The sequence below is a fragment of the Typopeltis vanoorti genome, chromosome 11 (assembly GCF_054136105.1).
Source record: "Typopeltis vanoorti isolate ZY-2024b chromosome 11, IOZ_Tvanoo_1.0, whole genome shotgun sequence".
NCBI classification, from domain to species: domain Eukaryota; kingdom Metazoa; phylum Arthropoda; class Arachnida; order Uropygi; family Thelyphonidae; genus Typopeltis; species Typopeltis vanoorti.
In genome coordinates this window covers 5,994,090-6,013,125 of record NC_143559.1, presented here as the reverse complement: position 1 = coordinate 6,013,125, position 19,036 = coordinate 5,994,090, and the positions used below count along the sequence as shown (strand labels likewise).

The 19,036-nt window shown below is 36.5% G+C and overlaps 1 protein-coding gene across 1 annotated transcript in view; it reads right to left on the bottom strand.

The window, feature by feature from the left end:
• The window catches only part of LOC150101281 (uncharacterized), a 48,246-nt gene extending 29,440 nt beyond the window's left edge, over positions 1 to 18,806 (bottom strand). The window contains exons 1-2 of the mRNA XM_090400861.1: positions 18,542 to 18,806; positions 11,374 to 11,547 (exon numbers count right to left, since the gene is read on the bottom strand). Coding sequence (XP_090256987.1) covers positions 11,374 to 11,547; positions 18,542 to 18,791 — 424 coding nt within the window. The 5' untranslated portion in view covers positions 18,792 to 18,806. The remainder of the gene's footprint in view (positions 1 to 11,373; positions 11,548 to 18,541) is intronic.
• Positions 18,807 to 19,036: the final 230 nt, after the last annotated feature.

The following is a 19,036-nucleotide window of genomic DNA, read 5'->3' as shown; positions in this document are numbered from 1 at the left end:
ATAGAAAATATACCAGCTACGTTACATTGAATAGCGCAACAAAAATAATAAAATACAGAGTCCCGCAAGGTTCGGTGCTAGGACCCATTCTATTTTTAATATATATTAAAGATCTGTGTAAATACAAACTTTTTATAAACATTATATCGTTCGCTGACAACAGGACATTAGTATACACTGAAACTGAAATTGAGGATCTAGAAAATCGGATTAACCATGATATGTTGAACCTAACTAGGTGGTTTAGCAATGATGGTCTTAAAATTAATACCGATAAAAAGAGTTATTTGTACTTCACCGTTAACAGATAAGCTAGTTCACAATATAACCATAAAATGCCATGAAACGAACTGTAGTGATATCCATAACTGTAGCTTAGTGGAAAAAAAAAACAAAATCAGTCAAGTATTTGGGCCGCCTCCACATCGATAACAATCTGAAATGGAACTTCCAATCACATTTTTAACAAATAAGTTGAAGTTCGTAATTAATAGAATATATTATGTGTTAAAAAATGTTTAGATGGAGCATTCTTAAGATACTTATACTGTTATTGGGTAAATTCCTCTCTGCAATATGGCATCACTAGTTGGGGTGGAGATTATTACAACAATCTGCTTCCTTTGATACGAATACAAAATAGAATAATTAGAGATATATCCCTTACTGACTTCACACATTCAACCAATGACGTGTTTGGCATTTCATAATATTTTGCCATTACAGAAACAATCTTTATTGCTGAATACGTACGAAAGAACGTTGTAAGTTTTTGTATATAAGGTTTACGCTGTGGCCGAAACCCAAGGCAAACAAAACATTTTTCATAAATCCTTTCAACACCTAGCAACAAACAAGCAGCTACAATAAACTCCCAAATGAAATCAAATCAATACCCTCAGAATATGGTTTCAGAAAAAGATTGACAGATTATCTCATGTAACTAAATAATGTCGACCTTTATTTTAAACGTATATAAGAGATCACTATAACTTATACATCATGTCCAATTATGATTTTCATTTATTACGACAAGTAAATACCATGTTATGTGAGCCTTCATAGATACAGTCACTGGATTTTACAGTGACTCTATCGCGCAAATGTTCGCAGTTGAATAAATTTTCTAGTAACCAGTATGGCTACAGCCCTAACACATAAAAAATAAATAAATAAAATAAAGCAAATAACATATTGTAAAACCTTATTTTATGCATGTATAGACTATGCAAAATATCTGATAATGTATTTTACCCTATTTGTATATATAAGGAAAATATTTTCATTTGTTTAGAACAGTCAGCACAAAATAAATGTAAAACCAACAGAAAATGTTATTATGTATATATAGTTTTAATTATAAATATAATGTATATCTGATGAGAATAACAAACGTTGTCATTGTCCAAAATAAATAAATAAATAAAATCATGTATGCTATTTATTGCTGTGTTCTCTATCAATCGCTACGTCAAATATTGCTATATGTAACAAAAATTGCTTAAATACACACTACATGCTCCAATTTATAGCATTTTTGCGTAAAAACACGAAAATAACGCGTTTGTGCACTTTAATAAAATATTCATTTTTTTCATGATTTCTGTTCAAAAAACCTTGAAATAACTATGGGAAATAACCACGATGTGTGGTTATTTCCCGTAGTCGACAGAAAATTTCACACATTTCAGCTCACAATGCAACCCTATGGCTGTTGCATTATAGAACTGCGAGCATTCATTATCCATGAAATCATTCTTTCAAATAAGACGCAGCAGCCACGTGATGCACATTCCCTTTAAAATCCAGGATCATCAGGAAGAAAAAAAAATGCATTCCATTATATCCAAATAGCATTCATTGCGTTGTGGCTCTCATCGCCAAATGCTGCAGGCTGTTAATGCTATTTACGATTGAACGTACTTTTTTTCTTCGTTGAATTAAAGTTTCATGCCCTCAAATAATTTCTTCTGCCATTCCACAAGAAAACACTGGAAATGATAAGTGTGACCGAATTTCTATAAATTTCTAAAAGTTTTCGAAATTTTGGTGTTCTGATCATAACACTTCATAAAGTTACAAGCGAGCATTCTTTAATAAAACACAAGAAAGCATTAACTTTAATGATGTGATCTCTCTCTCTCTCTCTCTCTCTCTCCATACTCGATGAGCATCCCCTTTCGATTGACTTGCTGGGCAGCGTTTTCGCAGAACTTGGAACCGATGCCTTCTTGAAGTGTTTTAAAATGAAAGATGCCCTCGAAATGCACGGAACTCACATCAATCATGACCTTGTTCTTATCGACCTCTCATCGAGAGAAGAAGATGGCTTTCAGAGCCGTTGATCTATTGATTTTCTGCTGCCATTGTTAGACCCAATTGTCATCGCAGTTAGCAATTCATGAGATGAGGTAACCGTTTTTGCGGACGATTTGGATACTTCCTGCTTACGTCGCCACTGTAGTGAAGGTGATGTTCGCAATTGAAATATCGAGTTCGATGTACGAGTACGATCGAATCGACTTTCCTAGTTAAATACACTACAAAGAGATCTCTTAAGAATAGGTGTCCGAAGAGACGTCAGTTTTTAAGTGTCGCACCGCCGGCGTTGAAACTTGGAAACCAATCAAATGTACCTTTTATTCTTCATTTTCAGCATTTTGGCCTTTTTCCTTTGCAGGCGTTTTTAACCAGATTGCAGTGTATCAAAGTTAGCTTTCAGCCCGTAGGAAATGATTACGTTAAAAAAAATTAAAATAAAATACTTGAAATAGACGATTGATTTGTCCAGTCACTTAAAAAGATCCTTTAAGTCTTAAGCATAAATGATTCATACAAGTGCTGATCAAAAACATTAAGGACTAAATTTTGTAGAGATATTAATAGCACTCCTAAATTCAGCTTCCTGCTGTTCAGTGCATCTCTTTTAGGTCCACTTGACAATTTACCGTTTTATGCTTTCCCCAATACGGCGCCTTGCAATCATTTCCTAGTGGGCGTATTCTTAGGCAAGAAGAGGAACTTGCAAGGTCAAAACCTGATGAGTAAGGCGGTGAAGCCCAGTAGCATTGCGATGGTTTAGAAACCAATAATATTTCCCGGTATTGGCAGTAGTTTCCCTACAAAAATTGCCTTGAAAATTGAAAGCTTGAAACAGTTAAAATTTCTAAATGTTCTTTTGTCCAAGAACTTCTATTTGCTACAGGAAGTAGATGTTTGTTAAAAATCATTTTTATATGATTATCTATTATGGCACTATGAAAAATGAATACATCAGTTTATATAAAAAGAAATTCCGAAAAATTTCGGGTCGCCTTGGTATTCTGCTTAGCGAAACAAACTGCGGGTAATGGGAATATCATTTATTTTTTTCAAGATAAAATAAAAACTGTTAAAGCAAAACTAAATCTGTACTAAGATGTAGCTCACACTGTTTGACCTCAATTGATGTTTATAAATTTCCTTTATCTCGAATACATTTCTTTTCATTCAAAGATTTTCAAAAATACATTTTTTCTGGAGATAATAACATAGTATTGAAATTGTGCAATACTTTTTCCATTCAAAACAATGAGTTTTTAGAAGTAAAACTGACCAAAAAAATAGTAATCCTAGAAAAAACAACTAAAATCCACTTGCAAAAGTCAAGCACAAACAATTTTACGCGGGGCGTGGCCACGAACTGAGAGCCAAAAGAAACGTGTAAATGTGGCTGAAATGAAATTCGGTCTTTGTTCTCGAGACAACCAAGAGCGATTAACGATGTGTGGAATATAGCCAATCATGAAGTTAAAACTGACATCAAACTTGAAAAACTTACCTGTAAACATTTCCAAAATATGGTAAACGAGAAAAGTATGCCTACGGAAGCTCCGTCAAGACTAATTCCGCGAAGCACAGAGAGGAAGGGAAGTAATAGCTCGCTGTAGCCAGGTAGACTGCGACAATTTTTAGGCGAGAAATTCCTTGTTACTCGAAGTTTTTCTATCAGCTAATGCCTTTTATTCCCTTATAGGGAGTAGGCGAGGCTTTTATACCCTATCTAGCTTTAGAGACTGAGTGGGCAGTTCAATCTCCATCGTTAGCCAATCAGAGATAGCAGATAGCCCTAACAAGATGTGTTACTGTCTGAAGTAATGTGGGTACTACGGTCGATTTTCTTGAGTTTACGGGATGAAAAACCCGAGTTTCCTGGAGGAAAACCCCGCTTGCACGTGCCAGAGATCGACTAACTCGGAAATCGGTCGAAGAAAGGCTTAGAAAAAGTTCCTCCAGTTGGCGATTGGACTTGAACCTGTCTAATTTCGAGCGACCAAGTGCAGGGGACTCTTTAATTATTTTCTGAAGAAAAGTGGGAATAGGAGAATTTATAACAAGGGCGGGAATAATTGCTCCTTCATTTACCAGTTCACTTCTAGTGAAATTCTCCCGATGCCAGAAAAGAAATTTAGTTAATATTTTTCTTAAGCAGGCGTTCCACGAATGTTCCAAAATCGAGGGAAAAATCATGGTAAACGAAGAATTAGAATTTAGAGAGCACGAATCAGACAGGAAACATTCATAATCCTGTAACGTGGATATGAAATAAGCATAATCGGAAATAACTCAGCACGAGAGAGTTTTCTCCTTTCTTCGCCATTCTGTTTAAGTGACCATACCACCTGAGATTAGCTCTGCTAACGCATTCCTGGATGCTGACAATGTCAAGTTCTTTCCTAATATCCTCGTTTTTAATATGATATTGCCATTGATGCCATCTGCTCACGCCTATAATCTTTCTCAGGACTCTCATATCTGCGGTCTCTAGTCTTTGGTCAAGTGTTTTACTTCTGACCCAGCTCTCAGATCCATAAGTTAAAACTGGTTTGAACATTGTCTTGTATACAGCTAATTTAGTGTTCCGACTAATTTCTCATTTATTCCATATGAATTTATTCAGTTGACTTCCTACCATACCAGATTTGCTGATTATGTTGTCCATTTCTATATTTAATTTACCATCTTCAGTAAAAATCGTGCCTAAAAAGCTGAAATGTTTTACTTGTTCCACAGGTTCTCCATTCACAACACAGTTGACATTTTCAATAATTCTGCCTATTTTCATTGTCTTTGTCTTTTTATTGCTGACCTTCATGCCATATCTATTACAACAGCTATTCAATTTAGTCAGAGAATCTTGCAGACTTGTAGCGGATTTATTTAGAAGTATAACATCATCCGCATAAAGCAAAGAGCTGACATTAACATCTCCAATTTTGATATCATGCTTAATACCGCTTTCCTTCATAATGTGATCCATATAGATAACGAATAACAGAGGGGATAATATACATCCTTGTCTCACACCAGATTTAATATTAAACCATCTTCCTGTACTTCCTTCAATTCTAACTGCTGACTTACAACTCAAATAAAGACTAAGTATTGCTTGATATAATACCCCATTGACACCATATAACTGTAGCGTATTGAATAGCTTCTCTCTTGGCACCTTGTCATATGCCTTTTCCAAATCGACAAAACTTAAATACAGATCTCTGTTATATTCCCATGCTTTCTCGACTATTTGTCGTCAAGTGAAGATCTGATCCTGACAGCCTCTATTTTGCCTGAATCCAGCTTATTCTTCACCAAGCTTTTCTTCCACAATTCTTCTCAACCGTTTCTCAAGTATACTTGCATAGATCTTACCAGGAACACTGAATAGGGAAATACCTCTGTAATTCTCACATTCAGTTTATTTCCCTTTTTATATATGGGTACTATGAGAGCTCTACTCCAATCATCGGGAATGCGTCCCTCTGTCCAAGCTTTCTGAACTATGCAGTTCAGCCACTGTAAGACTCTTACACCACCATACTTCAGTATTTCTGGTCAAATATCATCTACTCCTGCTGCCTTTCCACATTTCAAGCCTTTGATGGCTTTTTCTACTTCAAGTATGGATATGTATTCCTGACTGCATGCTTGGTCAGTGTTTTTTACCATTGTGTTGTTATCCCTGCTTGTTTTAGTGATGTTTAGCAGTTTTTCAAAGTAATGACTCCATACTTCAAGGATATCTTTTTCTCCAGTTTTCATGTCACCTTTATCATCTCTAACTCCTTTTACAGCACTCTTTCCTCCATTCCTAAGCTTCTTCAACAACCTCCAGAATATTTTGCCACCTTCTTAATATTTATTTTCTATATTCTTGCCAAAGTCCTCCCATGACTTTTGTTTAGCTAGTTTTACACAGTGTTTAGCATTCTTGCATTTGTCTCTATATTCTCTAAGAGCACAAGCTGACTTATTTGACAGGAACTTTTGATATGCTTTTTCCTTTTCCTTCACTGCCTCTTTAACTTCCTGTGTCCACCAGGGAGTTCTGATTTTTTTATCCTTGCAGACAACCTCACCACATGCCTCTCTGGCAGAATCAATCAATGTTTCCTTCAGAGTTTGCCACTGAATCTCCAAACTTTGATTCCTGTTCTCAAACTCTTTCATTTTTTCTTCAATACTCTTTGTGTATTTTAGTCTACAGTTCACATCTGAGAGCTGCTCAACTTTTATTCGCTTTAAAACTTTCTTACATGTTATTCTTTTCAATATGAAATTCAATTTTATCCTGCTCAAGACTAAATAGTGATCGCTTCCAATTTCAAATCCTCTGTACACTCTGGTGTCCTGCACCAGGGAGTAAACATCACAATCAACAATAACATAGTTAATGTGACTTTTCTTATTCCTTGCCTGTGACAAGTCTCCATGTGAATTTGTGCACATTTTTATGTTGGAACATGGTGTTAGTAATAACCAGTCCTTGTCCTGAGAAGAAATCCAACAGATATTTTCCATTATTATTAGCTTTGCTCTTTTCTCCAAATTTTCCCAAAATATCTGTGTATGTCTCACGATCATTTCCTACTCTGCTATTTAGATCCCCAAGAAGGACCAACTTTTCCTTTTTCATTGTGTCAGTTGCTTTTTCTAAAGCCTCAAAAAACTGCTCCACTTTTACCTTAGTAGAACCTTCTGTGGGACCATAGGCACAAATAAGTCTCATATAAGGGAATTATTTACTGTTAAAATCTCCCAAATAATCCTTACTTACTCTCTACGCTCCCCTCCATAAAAAAAAAAAAAAAAAAAATCCCTGAGATGAATAATCAGAAAACAGAAGATAACAAGAAGTCATCAAAATAGGAACGAAGAAGGATGATCTGTCTTTTGGCATCATGAAAAAGAAGAGATCAAACTTATTGATAACATTCATAAATATTTCTTTCTTTTTTTTTGTTGCATTCACTTTAAAAGTCCTATACCCTTTGAAAGGTTGAAATAGGGCCATAGATGCCATTTAAGAAATGTGAAAAACTCCTACAGAAGATCTATATCAATAAAATATTGAAAAATATGGATCCATTATTAGAGTTCAACTGAAAAAAGGACTCGACTTACTGTGAGAGATCTTGACAAAAGGCATAAAAGGTATTTTACGCCGTATTTAAGTTCAAAAAAAATAAAACTCATATTAAGCAAAAATATGAACTGGTCTGCTTTTACTTCATTTAGAAAATTACTATTTTTATCTCTGTTAGTTAACACATTAAGGATATTGCTAACACATAAGGAAATGATTGTATCAGATCATAGCAAAATTAGAAGAAAAAGAATTCAAAAGGATCTGGCTCAGTCTATATTATACTCTGGCGTGATCAGTAATCTTACGAGTATATTACCATTTTCTAGTGTTCCACTGGAGTTCTTGGCAGTCTTTGAGTTTTATTTTAAACTTTTTATTTTAAAAAGTACTCCGATAACAGGTCACAACACTCCACGAAGTGGAATGTTGCACCCGTCTTGAAATGCAGCGGGCAGACAATACGACCGTTGGTTTCATCTGAAGTAGGACATCAGATATTAATTGACATCACACCGAATTACCAAAATGGGACAAGACTTTTTTTTATGTCGAGACCATACACGAGAGGTTGGCTGATCAACCTATAGTACATTAGTACGTATGTGGGTAGTGGGATGAGAAAGGAGAAACTTGTTGACATTTGATTTAAAAGTCTGTGTATTGTATTCCTTGGGAAACACATCAGAGGGAAGACAGTTCCACAATACAGCGGTAGCAGGGATGAAGGAGGAGGAAAAGAAACTTGTTCTGTGGGTTTCGAGGTGTACTGTAAAGGGATGTTGAGCAGCAGCTGCACGTGTTCCAACGGGCTTGGTGCTGAGGGGGAATTATTGATGTTATTTCAGATGAACATTTGACACAAGAATATTTAGAGAATACACACATTGCAGAAACCAAACGTCTGTGCGAAGGCGGGAGGAGTGGTTGGTAAGAGATGGGTCATTAATCAGTCTAATTGCACTCCTCTGGATTGAGTCAAGCATTTTGAGAGAGCTCAAAATGCTTGACTAAATGGTGCCCTAATTATGCCTTAGGGCCCCAATTCAAATGTGAGAGCAGTATTCAATAGCTGGCAGATTTGTATCTTATATAAGGTTAACAGCGTTCCGAGGTGAAGTAACATTTTGTGAGAAATAAGACAGAACTGGGTTTTATTGGCATTGAAATTGACGAGATTCTCTGAACCCCCATTGAAAGGTGGCTTGGAGATCAGAATTACGGGCAGTGATGGTTGATGTTCTGTAGGCAGAGGCGAATTGTGTAGAGTAAGGTTTATCAAATAAAAGTGCAATGTGCTGTCATCTGAAAAACTGTGTATTGTGTTGGAGGTCAACTGAAGTAGGTCATTGATATATAGCAGGAAGAGGGTTGATGAGAGGACAGAACCTTTTGGAACCCCAGCATTAGTTGAATGGCAAGAGGATAAAGAGCCATCCAGCATCTCTGGACACACATAGTGTGGTATATCCAGAGACAAAGCTGGCAATACAACTACAGAATGTCCTGAGACAGACCAAACGACGGAAGTTTGCTTAGTAAGCCTCTGTGCTAGACCCGGTCAAAAGCGTTGGAGATATCAAGTGCAACCAGGTTCTCACCTGGTTCAATAAACTTCTCCATAGCATTTGTCCAGAGATGCGTGACATGTGAGTAGGTCTCCTGTTAATTGGCAGCAACGGAATCCATACTGGTGGTTGTTTATTAGTTATTATTTATTAGCCTTCAAGTTAGTGTAAGAGTTGGGAATTGATTTATCCATTACTGAGATATGGCGGAAGTTAGACGGCAGTGATTTGTCCTCTTCTTGGGAATAGATTGAATGTAGTCCAATTTCCAGGCTGTGGGATAGTTACAAATGGAGTAGAGAGTAAATACATACTATATGGATAGGACAGAGATAGGAGTCGGTTCTGGTGCACAAACCTTGGACAATTGGATGAATACAATCAGGGCGAGGAGACTTTTTTGTGTCTAATTTGGAGACAGCATTTTTCGGATCTCTTTCTGCAAAAGGATATGGGGAATTTGCCATTGTTAGTTATGTGCGCATTGGAAGTGAAGTGTGAAGCCAGAAGATTAGCTTTTTCTATGGGTGATGATGCAATAGGGCCATCTGGGTATGATAGGGGTGGGAATAGAGTTGGGAAGAAGTTACGACAATTGCTTTGGCGAAAGACCAAAAGGCTCGGCTACCGTTTGGACAGGTTGATAGTTTCCTGCTTTTTGCTCTTTCGATCTCTGTTTTGGAAGCAGCGATAGTTTTCTTGCATCTATTTCGGGCTTGAGTATAAGCACTAAAGGAGGATGGAGTTCTTGATGTGAGTCAGTTATGGTATGTTTGATTTTTCATTTGCACAAACTTGGCACATCTTTTGGAGAACCAGAGTTTAGTTAGAGAATGGCAGTTCAGAGTAGTGTGGGGAATGTGTATTTCCATACCGGCGAGGATTACTTTGGTGATGAACTCGGTGCATATGCTGAGGTTGGAAGGCTGGAAGCAATAGTCTAACATTAAAAAATTAATACTAGAAGCACCCTGGGAACCTTGGGTTACTTCCCAAATACTAACTGGGCTCAGGTTTCCTTACTTTCAACGATCAGAGGAGAACTGGTGTTTTCAAACCTATATAAGGGTGCATGTAGCATCGTTTTACTCAAACGTTGAATAGGTGAGTATATATGCTTGTGCAAATTACGCTAAAGTTGAAATTGTTGAAAAAAAAGATAACAATGCCACAAATTTCGAAAAGTCATAATCGTCGAGGTGTGGTGTCTGTGCTCTCATGTCGGATACAGTTGGTCTCCTAGTTACAAACAGCATACAGAATGGTACCACACAATAAAACCACCAGTGAAGAAGCTGTCAAGGAACACGGAAAATGGATGCTGGTTATGAGTGAACATTGAAGCTCTTTCATAACTAATCGACAAGTAACATTACCATGGTTTATTTTTCAATAGAACATGGAGAGTGCAGAATTAATCTCAGATGACATGTTCCACATTCCTACGCTTATGGAATTCCAGAGCAAAAACTAAGAAAAGACGCCTCATCAAGGTCATCTTCGTAAGTAGCTTCTGTGGTGTCAGGACTAATGGACAACGAAGACATCGTTCTGCGTGAGCAGAAGGATGTTTTCAGTCGACAGATTCCTCCTAATTTTCACCCTCATACAATGAGTGATGTTTTTTTGAGCGTGAATAAGAAGCTCTATCGTGCATTGACCGATGTTTCATCAGTAAAGCTCACAAGGAGTGGTAACTCAACACGTACACCCTGCCATGTTGCTGATCTTCTTGAGTGTAGATGAATTTCACCGCCAGGCGAAACTATAATCCTTTATACTGAAGGATCTTTTTATACTAAAGATCTAAAAGGTCCTATGTTTGTTCTCTAGGTCAAGGTTTTCTAAACTTCAGCCCATCTGTGCGCAAAAGTGCTATAGTAAGTCTAGATGCTATACTCATAATACATTAGTGAAGGGTACCTATAGCACCAGGGGTATGCTAAGGATTAGATAATCCGGAAATTCTGCTCTAGAGACCAAACGTAGAACGTTTTCAAGACACATCAGGCTTCCAATGATCTGGGTGTCCCCCTTACCTCGGCGATGAAATTCACTAGCCATCTAATATGCACGAACGTCAATTTCCACGTGGAATTCGAACCCATAGTCAGTTGATATTGGAGCGCGCATAGTATCCACTCTGATATCCGACAGCCAGGCAAGAAGCGATCTGATTTACTTAACTCTTTCGAGCAAAATTATTCGGACGAAAGAGATGTGTTAGCATTGTTGCTTTCTCTTTTTTATTTACTCAACTTTTCATTCATCAAAATTCGAAATGAACATGCGTGGTGTGTGCATATATGAACTCACTCAAAAGGGATTTCTCTCTCTCTCTCTCTCTCTCACCCACCCACCCACACCCACACACACATACAGGAAGGAAGGATCTCTTACCTTGCTTTTTTACGAGTCCTAATGATATATAAAGCCCCGAACTTAGAAGACTGATTGCACACATTATCAATCCAAAGAATTTCACGCTGTTTAGACTTTCTTTGTTATACCAGTTTTGAAGTCGATTCGTTAGTTTTATGAAGGTGAGATGAAGGATAGCTCCGCACAGCACACCTACAAAGAGATATAAAAAAATGGGACACAGTCAAATTCACTTCCTTTATGATGAATATTTATTTATTTTTAAAATACAATTTCTCAGGTTTCTTGATATACAGAAGTTAAACTATCCCGACAATTTTAATCGCATTCCGTTGCCCTTGGACATTAGTCTCCAGTCTTTGGTGAAGTGTTTTACTTCTAGCCCAGCTCTCAGATCCATAAGTTAAAATTGGTTTAAACACTGTTTAAACTTGTATACAGCTAATTTAGTGTTTTCACTAATTTCTCTCTTATTCCATATAAATTTATCCAGCTGACTTTTCCATACTTTTTCTATACTTTATGGAATATTGTGCCTAAGTACCTGAAATGTTTTACTTGTTCTATAGGTTCACCATTCAGGACACAGATAATGTTTTCAACGTTTCTGCCTATTTCAATTGTATTTTTCTTTTTATTGCTTATTTTCATACCAAATTAATCGCAACAGTTATTCAGTTTAGTGAGGGAATCTTGTAGTCTTGTGATGGATTTATTCAGAAGTATAACATCACCTGTGTAAAGAGCTGAGATTAATATCTCCAATTTTGATATCAGATTTGATAATACTTTTCTTTCTGATGTGTACCATATAGATAATGAATAACAGTGGAGATAATGTGCACCCTTGTCGCACATCAAACCATCTTCCTGTACTTCCTTCAACCCTAACGGCTGACTTACAGCTTAAATAGAGACTACTTTGCTTGATAAAATATCTCATTAACCCCCATTTAACTGTAGCGTTTGAAGATATTTCTTCTTGGCACCTTGTCATATAACTTTATCAACAAAACTTAAAGGCAAATCCTTGTTATATTCCCAATATTATTCAGCTATTTGTCTTAAAGTTCTGATCGTGACAACCTCTATTTAGCTTGAATCCAGCTTGTTCTTTACCAAGCTTCCCTTCCACAATTTTTCTTATTCGTTTCTCAAGTATACTTGTATAAATCTTAACAGGAACCCTCAGCAAGTAAAAACCTCTGTAATTCTCACATTCAGTATTACTTCCCTTTTTATAGTTGGGTACTAGGAGAACACTGCTCCAATCATCTGGAATTCGAGTCTCTGACCAGGTCTCCTGAATTATGCAATGCAGCAGCTGTAATACTTTTATTCCTCCACATATAAGCATTTCATTTCTAGCCGAATTTCTTCTACTGCAGCTCCCTTTCCACATGTCGCGTTTCGATGACTTTTTCTGCTTCAAGTATGGATATGTATTTCTGACTGCATTTCTGTTGGGAGGTTTTTATTATCTTGCTGACATTGCTTGTTTCATTTAGTAGTCTTCCAAAGTAATTACTCCAGACATCTAGAATATCAGTATCTTCAGTTTTCATGCCACCTTTATCATCTTTTATTCCTTTTACAGTATTTTCCCCCTCATTTCTAAGTTTTTTCAATAACTTCCAGAATATCTTACCACTTTCTTGATATTTATTTTCCGGCTTCTCATTACTATTGTTTAGCTATTTTTACACAGTGTTTAGCTTTCTTACATTTGTCTCTGTATTCTCTAAGAGCACAAGCTGACCAGGAAAGTTTGATGTGCTTTTTCTTTTCTTTCACTGCCTCTTTAAATTCCTCAGTCCACCATGTCATTTTGATTTTCCTCTCCTTACACACAATATCACCACATGTCTAGCTGGTTGAATTAATCAGTGTTTTCTTCAGGATTTGCCACTGAATCTCGAAGGTTTTGTTCTTGTTTTGTTTTCAAATTTTTTCATTTTCCTGTAATGAAGTTTATGTGCATTAGTCTATAGTTCACCTCTGAAATCTGCTCAACCTTGATTCGTTTTAAAACTTTCTTACACGCTCTTTTCAATATGAAATTCAATTTTATCCTGCTCGTAACTAAATAGTGATCACTTCATATTTCAGATTCTCTGTTATACTCTTGTGTCCTGAACCAGTGGGAAAACATCGCTATCAACTATAACATAGTCAATGAGACTTTTCGTCTTTCTTGCATCTTCTCTTCCTGTGAATATATGCATTTTTATGCTGCAACATCGTACTGTTCCGATAACTAATGTGTTAGTAATAACTAATCCATGTTCTGAACAGAAATCCAGCAGCCATTTACCATCATTAATGGCTTTGCGCTTTTCTACAAATTTTCCGAAAACGTTTCTATGTCTGGGAATCATTTCCTGTTCTTAGATCTCCAACAAGGACCAACGTTTCTTTTTTTCATTGAGCAAGCCGCCTTCTCTGATGCCTCAAAAAATTCCTCCATCTCTTTCTTGGTAGAACCCTCTGGGAGACCACAGGCACAAATAAGTCTCATTGTCCAGTTCCTCATTCTGATATTTGCCCACATCACTCTACTTGATATTGCTCGTCATTCAAGAAGATTATCTTCATATTTAGTGTTCAATTCTATAGCCACTCCCTCTTTTCCCTGATTGTTATTGCCGGAATATGATATTTTGTGTTTGTCACTTAGAAAAATCTCACCTGTTTTTGTGTTCTGTGTCTCAGTAACACCTATTATAACAATCTGCCGTTTATTTTATTCTTCTTCAAGTAATGTTTTTCTTTTTTTTATCTCTGTCGGGCTCGAGCGCTGGAGGTGCTCCGCTTGCACCATTGTGGTTCTGCCAGTGATCATGTAAGATATAATAATAATAATAATCATTCAATTTTAATTACTGCTTGTAATCTAAAGATCACTAGAAATTTCGCATTGCATATTTGCAGCAAGTTTGTCATACTGTGGCTCATAAATGCATATCTCCTTTATTAAAAAGCAAAAGTCTGTACAAATCAAAACCACAGAAGACTTAGGCGGGCTACGACAGTGAAACCAAAAGCATTTTAATCAAATCAAAAAGAAGACAATATAATAAAAAAAGGACTATGAAGCATCAAACTGATTTCATAACCATAAACCGAATACGACAACAATCATACCTTTGATGCATGAAAGCAGAATACACTGACCGAGTGGCTCTTCATTCTGTACATAAATACCAGAAGCATTAGAAAACATTGGCTGATGTTATACCCGCTTATCTGGAGGATAACACTGCCGTTATTGACATAATGGATCTTCGTCATTAGCAGCATACCAGGCTTCAACAACATGGATACTGCCGACAAACAAAAAGCGGTACTGGAATATTATATTTACCAAACAGAAATTAATAGTAATAACAGAAGCTATCTTTAAATTTGAGAATGTAAAAAAACATATGTATTGAAATAATCATTGCTGCTAATCAATAGCCACTTAACGCTAAATCCTGTTGCAGGCATCTCCCAATATACAGTGGTATCTCGCTAATCCGAACCTGTTTAGTTCGAACCCTCCAGTGATCCGAATTGCGGTTTGAAAGAAAAAAAAAAGTTTTATTTATTACGTATTATTATTTTGTGTACTATTATTATTTTTATTTAATAATTATTATTTGAACTATTATGATTTATTTTATTGTTATTACAGTACAGTATTTTTTCATAGTGTCGATTGTACGGTTATACTGCAGGCCTATTTTGATTTATTGTAAAGACCTGCTTTTAAATTGAATTTTCCAAAATTATGACGTTACCACATCAATAAAAATTATAAATTTGAAGACTGTTGGGACGCCGTCGAACCTGAAGCAATTTGAGCGTCATGGAAAAAACTGAGGCCTTCTGGAATTTACCAAGATAACTACGGTGATACACAAAAAGAGGAAATTCAAAACGTGCATAATTTGGTTAAAAATATAAATCCAAATGTTGAAATTTCACAAACAGATGTTTGTGAAATTTCAACGGAAATGGATTACAGGTAGAACCGAAAGTGAATTCGAAATCAAATCAGATGCTGAAATTATAAATATGACGATACAGAATAAATTAGAAGATGATGATGACGATGAAGAACTCGAAGAAAAATAAGTAAAACATAAAGAGGCAGTTGACAGTTTTAACAAGGGCTAAGCAGAATGATACGCCATTCCACAAAATTTTATTGCTAATGCAGCTCCGAGAAGAAGCATTCGAAAAAAGTTTAGCTTCCAAGAAGCAAAAGAAAAGTAGTGACTTTTTTACAAAGAAATAAAAAAAAGATTTGTGTTGTGTAAAAGAAAGTGAAATTTTTTATGCAAATTAAGTTAAGTACTGAACTATGCAATTTTATTAAATCAGAATTCTCAACAATATACAGGTACATACAAATTAAACTTTTTACTAAAATAAACTCGTGTACTGTATTATTTTTTTGTAATTGTGTATTGTAATTTTACATTATAATACAGTAGCTTTTTTTTTCCTATCAGTTACTTCATTTATTTACAGAATTTAATTGATGTACCATTAGAATCTGATTTATTTTTGTCTTAAACGCTAGTTATTGTTGTCTCTTGGGGGGAAATTCGATAATCCGAACGAGCACGGTTTTTATTAGTTCGGATTAGCGAGATACCACTGTACTTGGATAATTCCTGCATCAATTATTAGCTCTCGCGCTCAGAATCCTGCTTAACTGAACGACTTAATGATAATCAGGTGTAGGCCACCGCTCTATATAAATCCATTCTTGCTTCAAGCTCACCCCACACACCCAAATAATTTCATGTGCATTCCTTTTACACAGCTCACACATCGAATGGTTTGATCTTCTTCTTAATTCATTTCTCTCATATGCAGGTGAGATATATTTACGATTTTCGCTTTCTTGCTTCTTCCAACAATCCTTTCCGATCTCTCTCTCTCTCTCTCATACTGAACTTATTGTTAGTGAAGTCTTTCGTACCCACTAATATTAGAATTTCGTTTTACTTTGCTTTTCTGTTTTCAGTTTCCCTATGAATTTCTGCTCCAGGAAAACTCGAAGTAAAACCCTGGTCATCAGTGGCATGTGTTATGATAGAAATGCCACACCAAATAACACCCTTCTTTTTAAAATCGTCCTCACCTACCTGATTTTCGTCACGTAATACCTTCCTTGATTCCGTACTTTGTTGTTTTTCAGGTTGTTGCTTGACTTGCGTGCACCCACATATTCCTTAATCGCCTCTTGACTCTGTTATTTCCGCGTCGTCTGTCTAATGATCTGTTTTAATTTTGCGATTTTGGAGGTTCACTCATTTCTTAATTCTCAACTGCACTGTTCCCATTAGTGTTCCATTTCCTGCGCATTCTGACGTCATTTTTCGAGACACTATTTAATATTGCGATATCTCAATAAAAGATGTTTTGAAAACACCAAATATCAAAAATGTACAAAGCATGTCAGAATTCTTAAATAATAATAATAATAAACATCACTTTCATATCCGTAGCATAAACACCAACATAAAAGACGTACACCATCACTTAAAGACATCCAGAGCTGACCTCCCCAACTCGTTCACAGAAACCCAAATGACTACTATATTAACAACATCTAAATTATAGACTTTATGATTTGTTCCGGCATAGGGGTATACGAGTTGCAGGATTTATCTTCTCAATGAAATAAAATAATAAAGAAATAAGAATAAAATTTATGTATATATTATCCTTCAAAACCGCTAGAAGAACAGACTCAATTAACAAAATAATCCACTGGCATTAGTTACTTCCAAACAACAATAATCTCTGTTTCCGAAATGAACGTGCAGGACATTAAGTTATGACGTTTCCGGTTTTACACGCCGTTCTTGGTATACAAAAGAAACTGCCGCATGCAACCACACTAGTATCATATGAGAGGAGTGCAACGTTTTAAAATATTTTCCAAGGGTGTGAACCTGAAATTTGAATCTTAGCTGCTCATTTAACATGCTGATGAATGCATCATGTAGCTTGCAATAACCCCGTGAGTCTGTTCTTCGGTCTTGTGACCAACTACGCTTTGGCTTTTAGTCTCGTGAGATTCGCAAGCTTCTTTTGGTGCAACTTCTCTTTCATTAGTCTTTTTACAAAATTAATAAAAAGGACATCTGAATTCAACTAAGAAATGGCCGAAAATGTCGGCATTTACGAGGATCGGAATACACATTACACGAAGGTCGAAGGAAGCCTGCAGAAAATTCAACACGACAGGTATAGTTCGCCCACCGTTTGTAGGTTCCTGCTTCGCGTCTTTCCAAGAATAGTCGATTCATGCTGAAGGGGAGAAAAATGAAGGACGTCGGAATTGGTCGCCAACACGCGAAATCACGTACTTTATAGGTAAAATTTTCCAACTGTTATACAAGCAACATAGCTAACTACAATAATCATAAAAGAGAAGTTAATTTTCCGACCGGTAATAATAAACAACCCATCCCACAATACGGACTGATTACCCTATTATCGGGATGGATTCTCCTTTTTCTAAGATGCGCAGAAGTGTCGAAGGATCTCTAATCGGTGGGCGAACTGTGTGATACGGAGCCATAGTACATGAACCGCATTGCATACATAACTGCTCAGGTCATTTAACGTCTATCATTATACACTCATCCCCAATGTTAAATGAAATTACCGATAACACGTGATCAACAATATCTTAGAGTGTGCGCGCATGTATTATATTACACGATATTATATTGTGTTACAATGACGTCATCCAAATCGAATCAATGATATTCTCTCTAATTTTGCCTCACTCACAGTGACTGATGTGTAACATGTCACGCTGCGATGAGACACCTGACCAGAACCACGCGTGATTTTCAGTACTGACAACCACCTATGATAGACCCTGTTAGATCGTAGCAGTTTAAACATAAATGCAGGTTTCAGTCTGAGTGCTGCTAAACGACTATTCGACTACTTAGCAAGCAAGAGCACGCAACCGTGCACAATAATAGCCACACGTGCAGAGCTGTTTCATACTGCACACAGCGGCCACTGAATTAGAAATCTTTATGCGGATGTAGACGTCACTTACGCAGCGCATATGCAAAATAGCGTAGAACAGAAAACGCTTTAAAGTGTATTCGAGTTGTCTTCAAATGTACTTAAAAAATGTCATGAAAATCCTTATAAAACTCACCTGAAACACATCCCCATACAGCAGCATTGTAGTTTTGGACCGTAAGAAAATACACAAAAGCAGCAAATCCTGCGAGTGACAAAATAAAAACGCACACAACTTTGACACAAACGAATTTCCTTAAATGTGTTATGCAATCATCTGACTGCTCATCTGACGTGGTGTGTTCAAACGAGGATTCAAAGACGCCTCTTAATTCGTGCTCAGTTTCTCGATCGTTCTCATCCACACCTCTTGCAAAGTTTTGCATTTTCGGAAGTCAAAATTGACTTCAGCCTGAACTACGCCCACAAATATGTATGCAGAGCACAATGAAAAATGCTCAAAAACTGATATCGAAAAGATAAGAGCGAGATAAGTTGAACAAATGAAACGATCGCCAGAAGATGTCGAACTAACTGATATAATCGGAAATGCAAGCAGAATATCTCTGGAATACTTTTTTTAAAAAACAAATTCTCCATTATTTCATTTATTCGATTAACTTTTCATTCG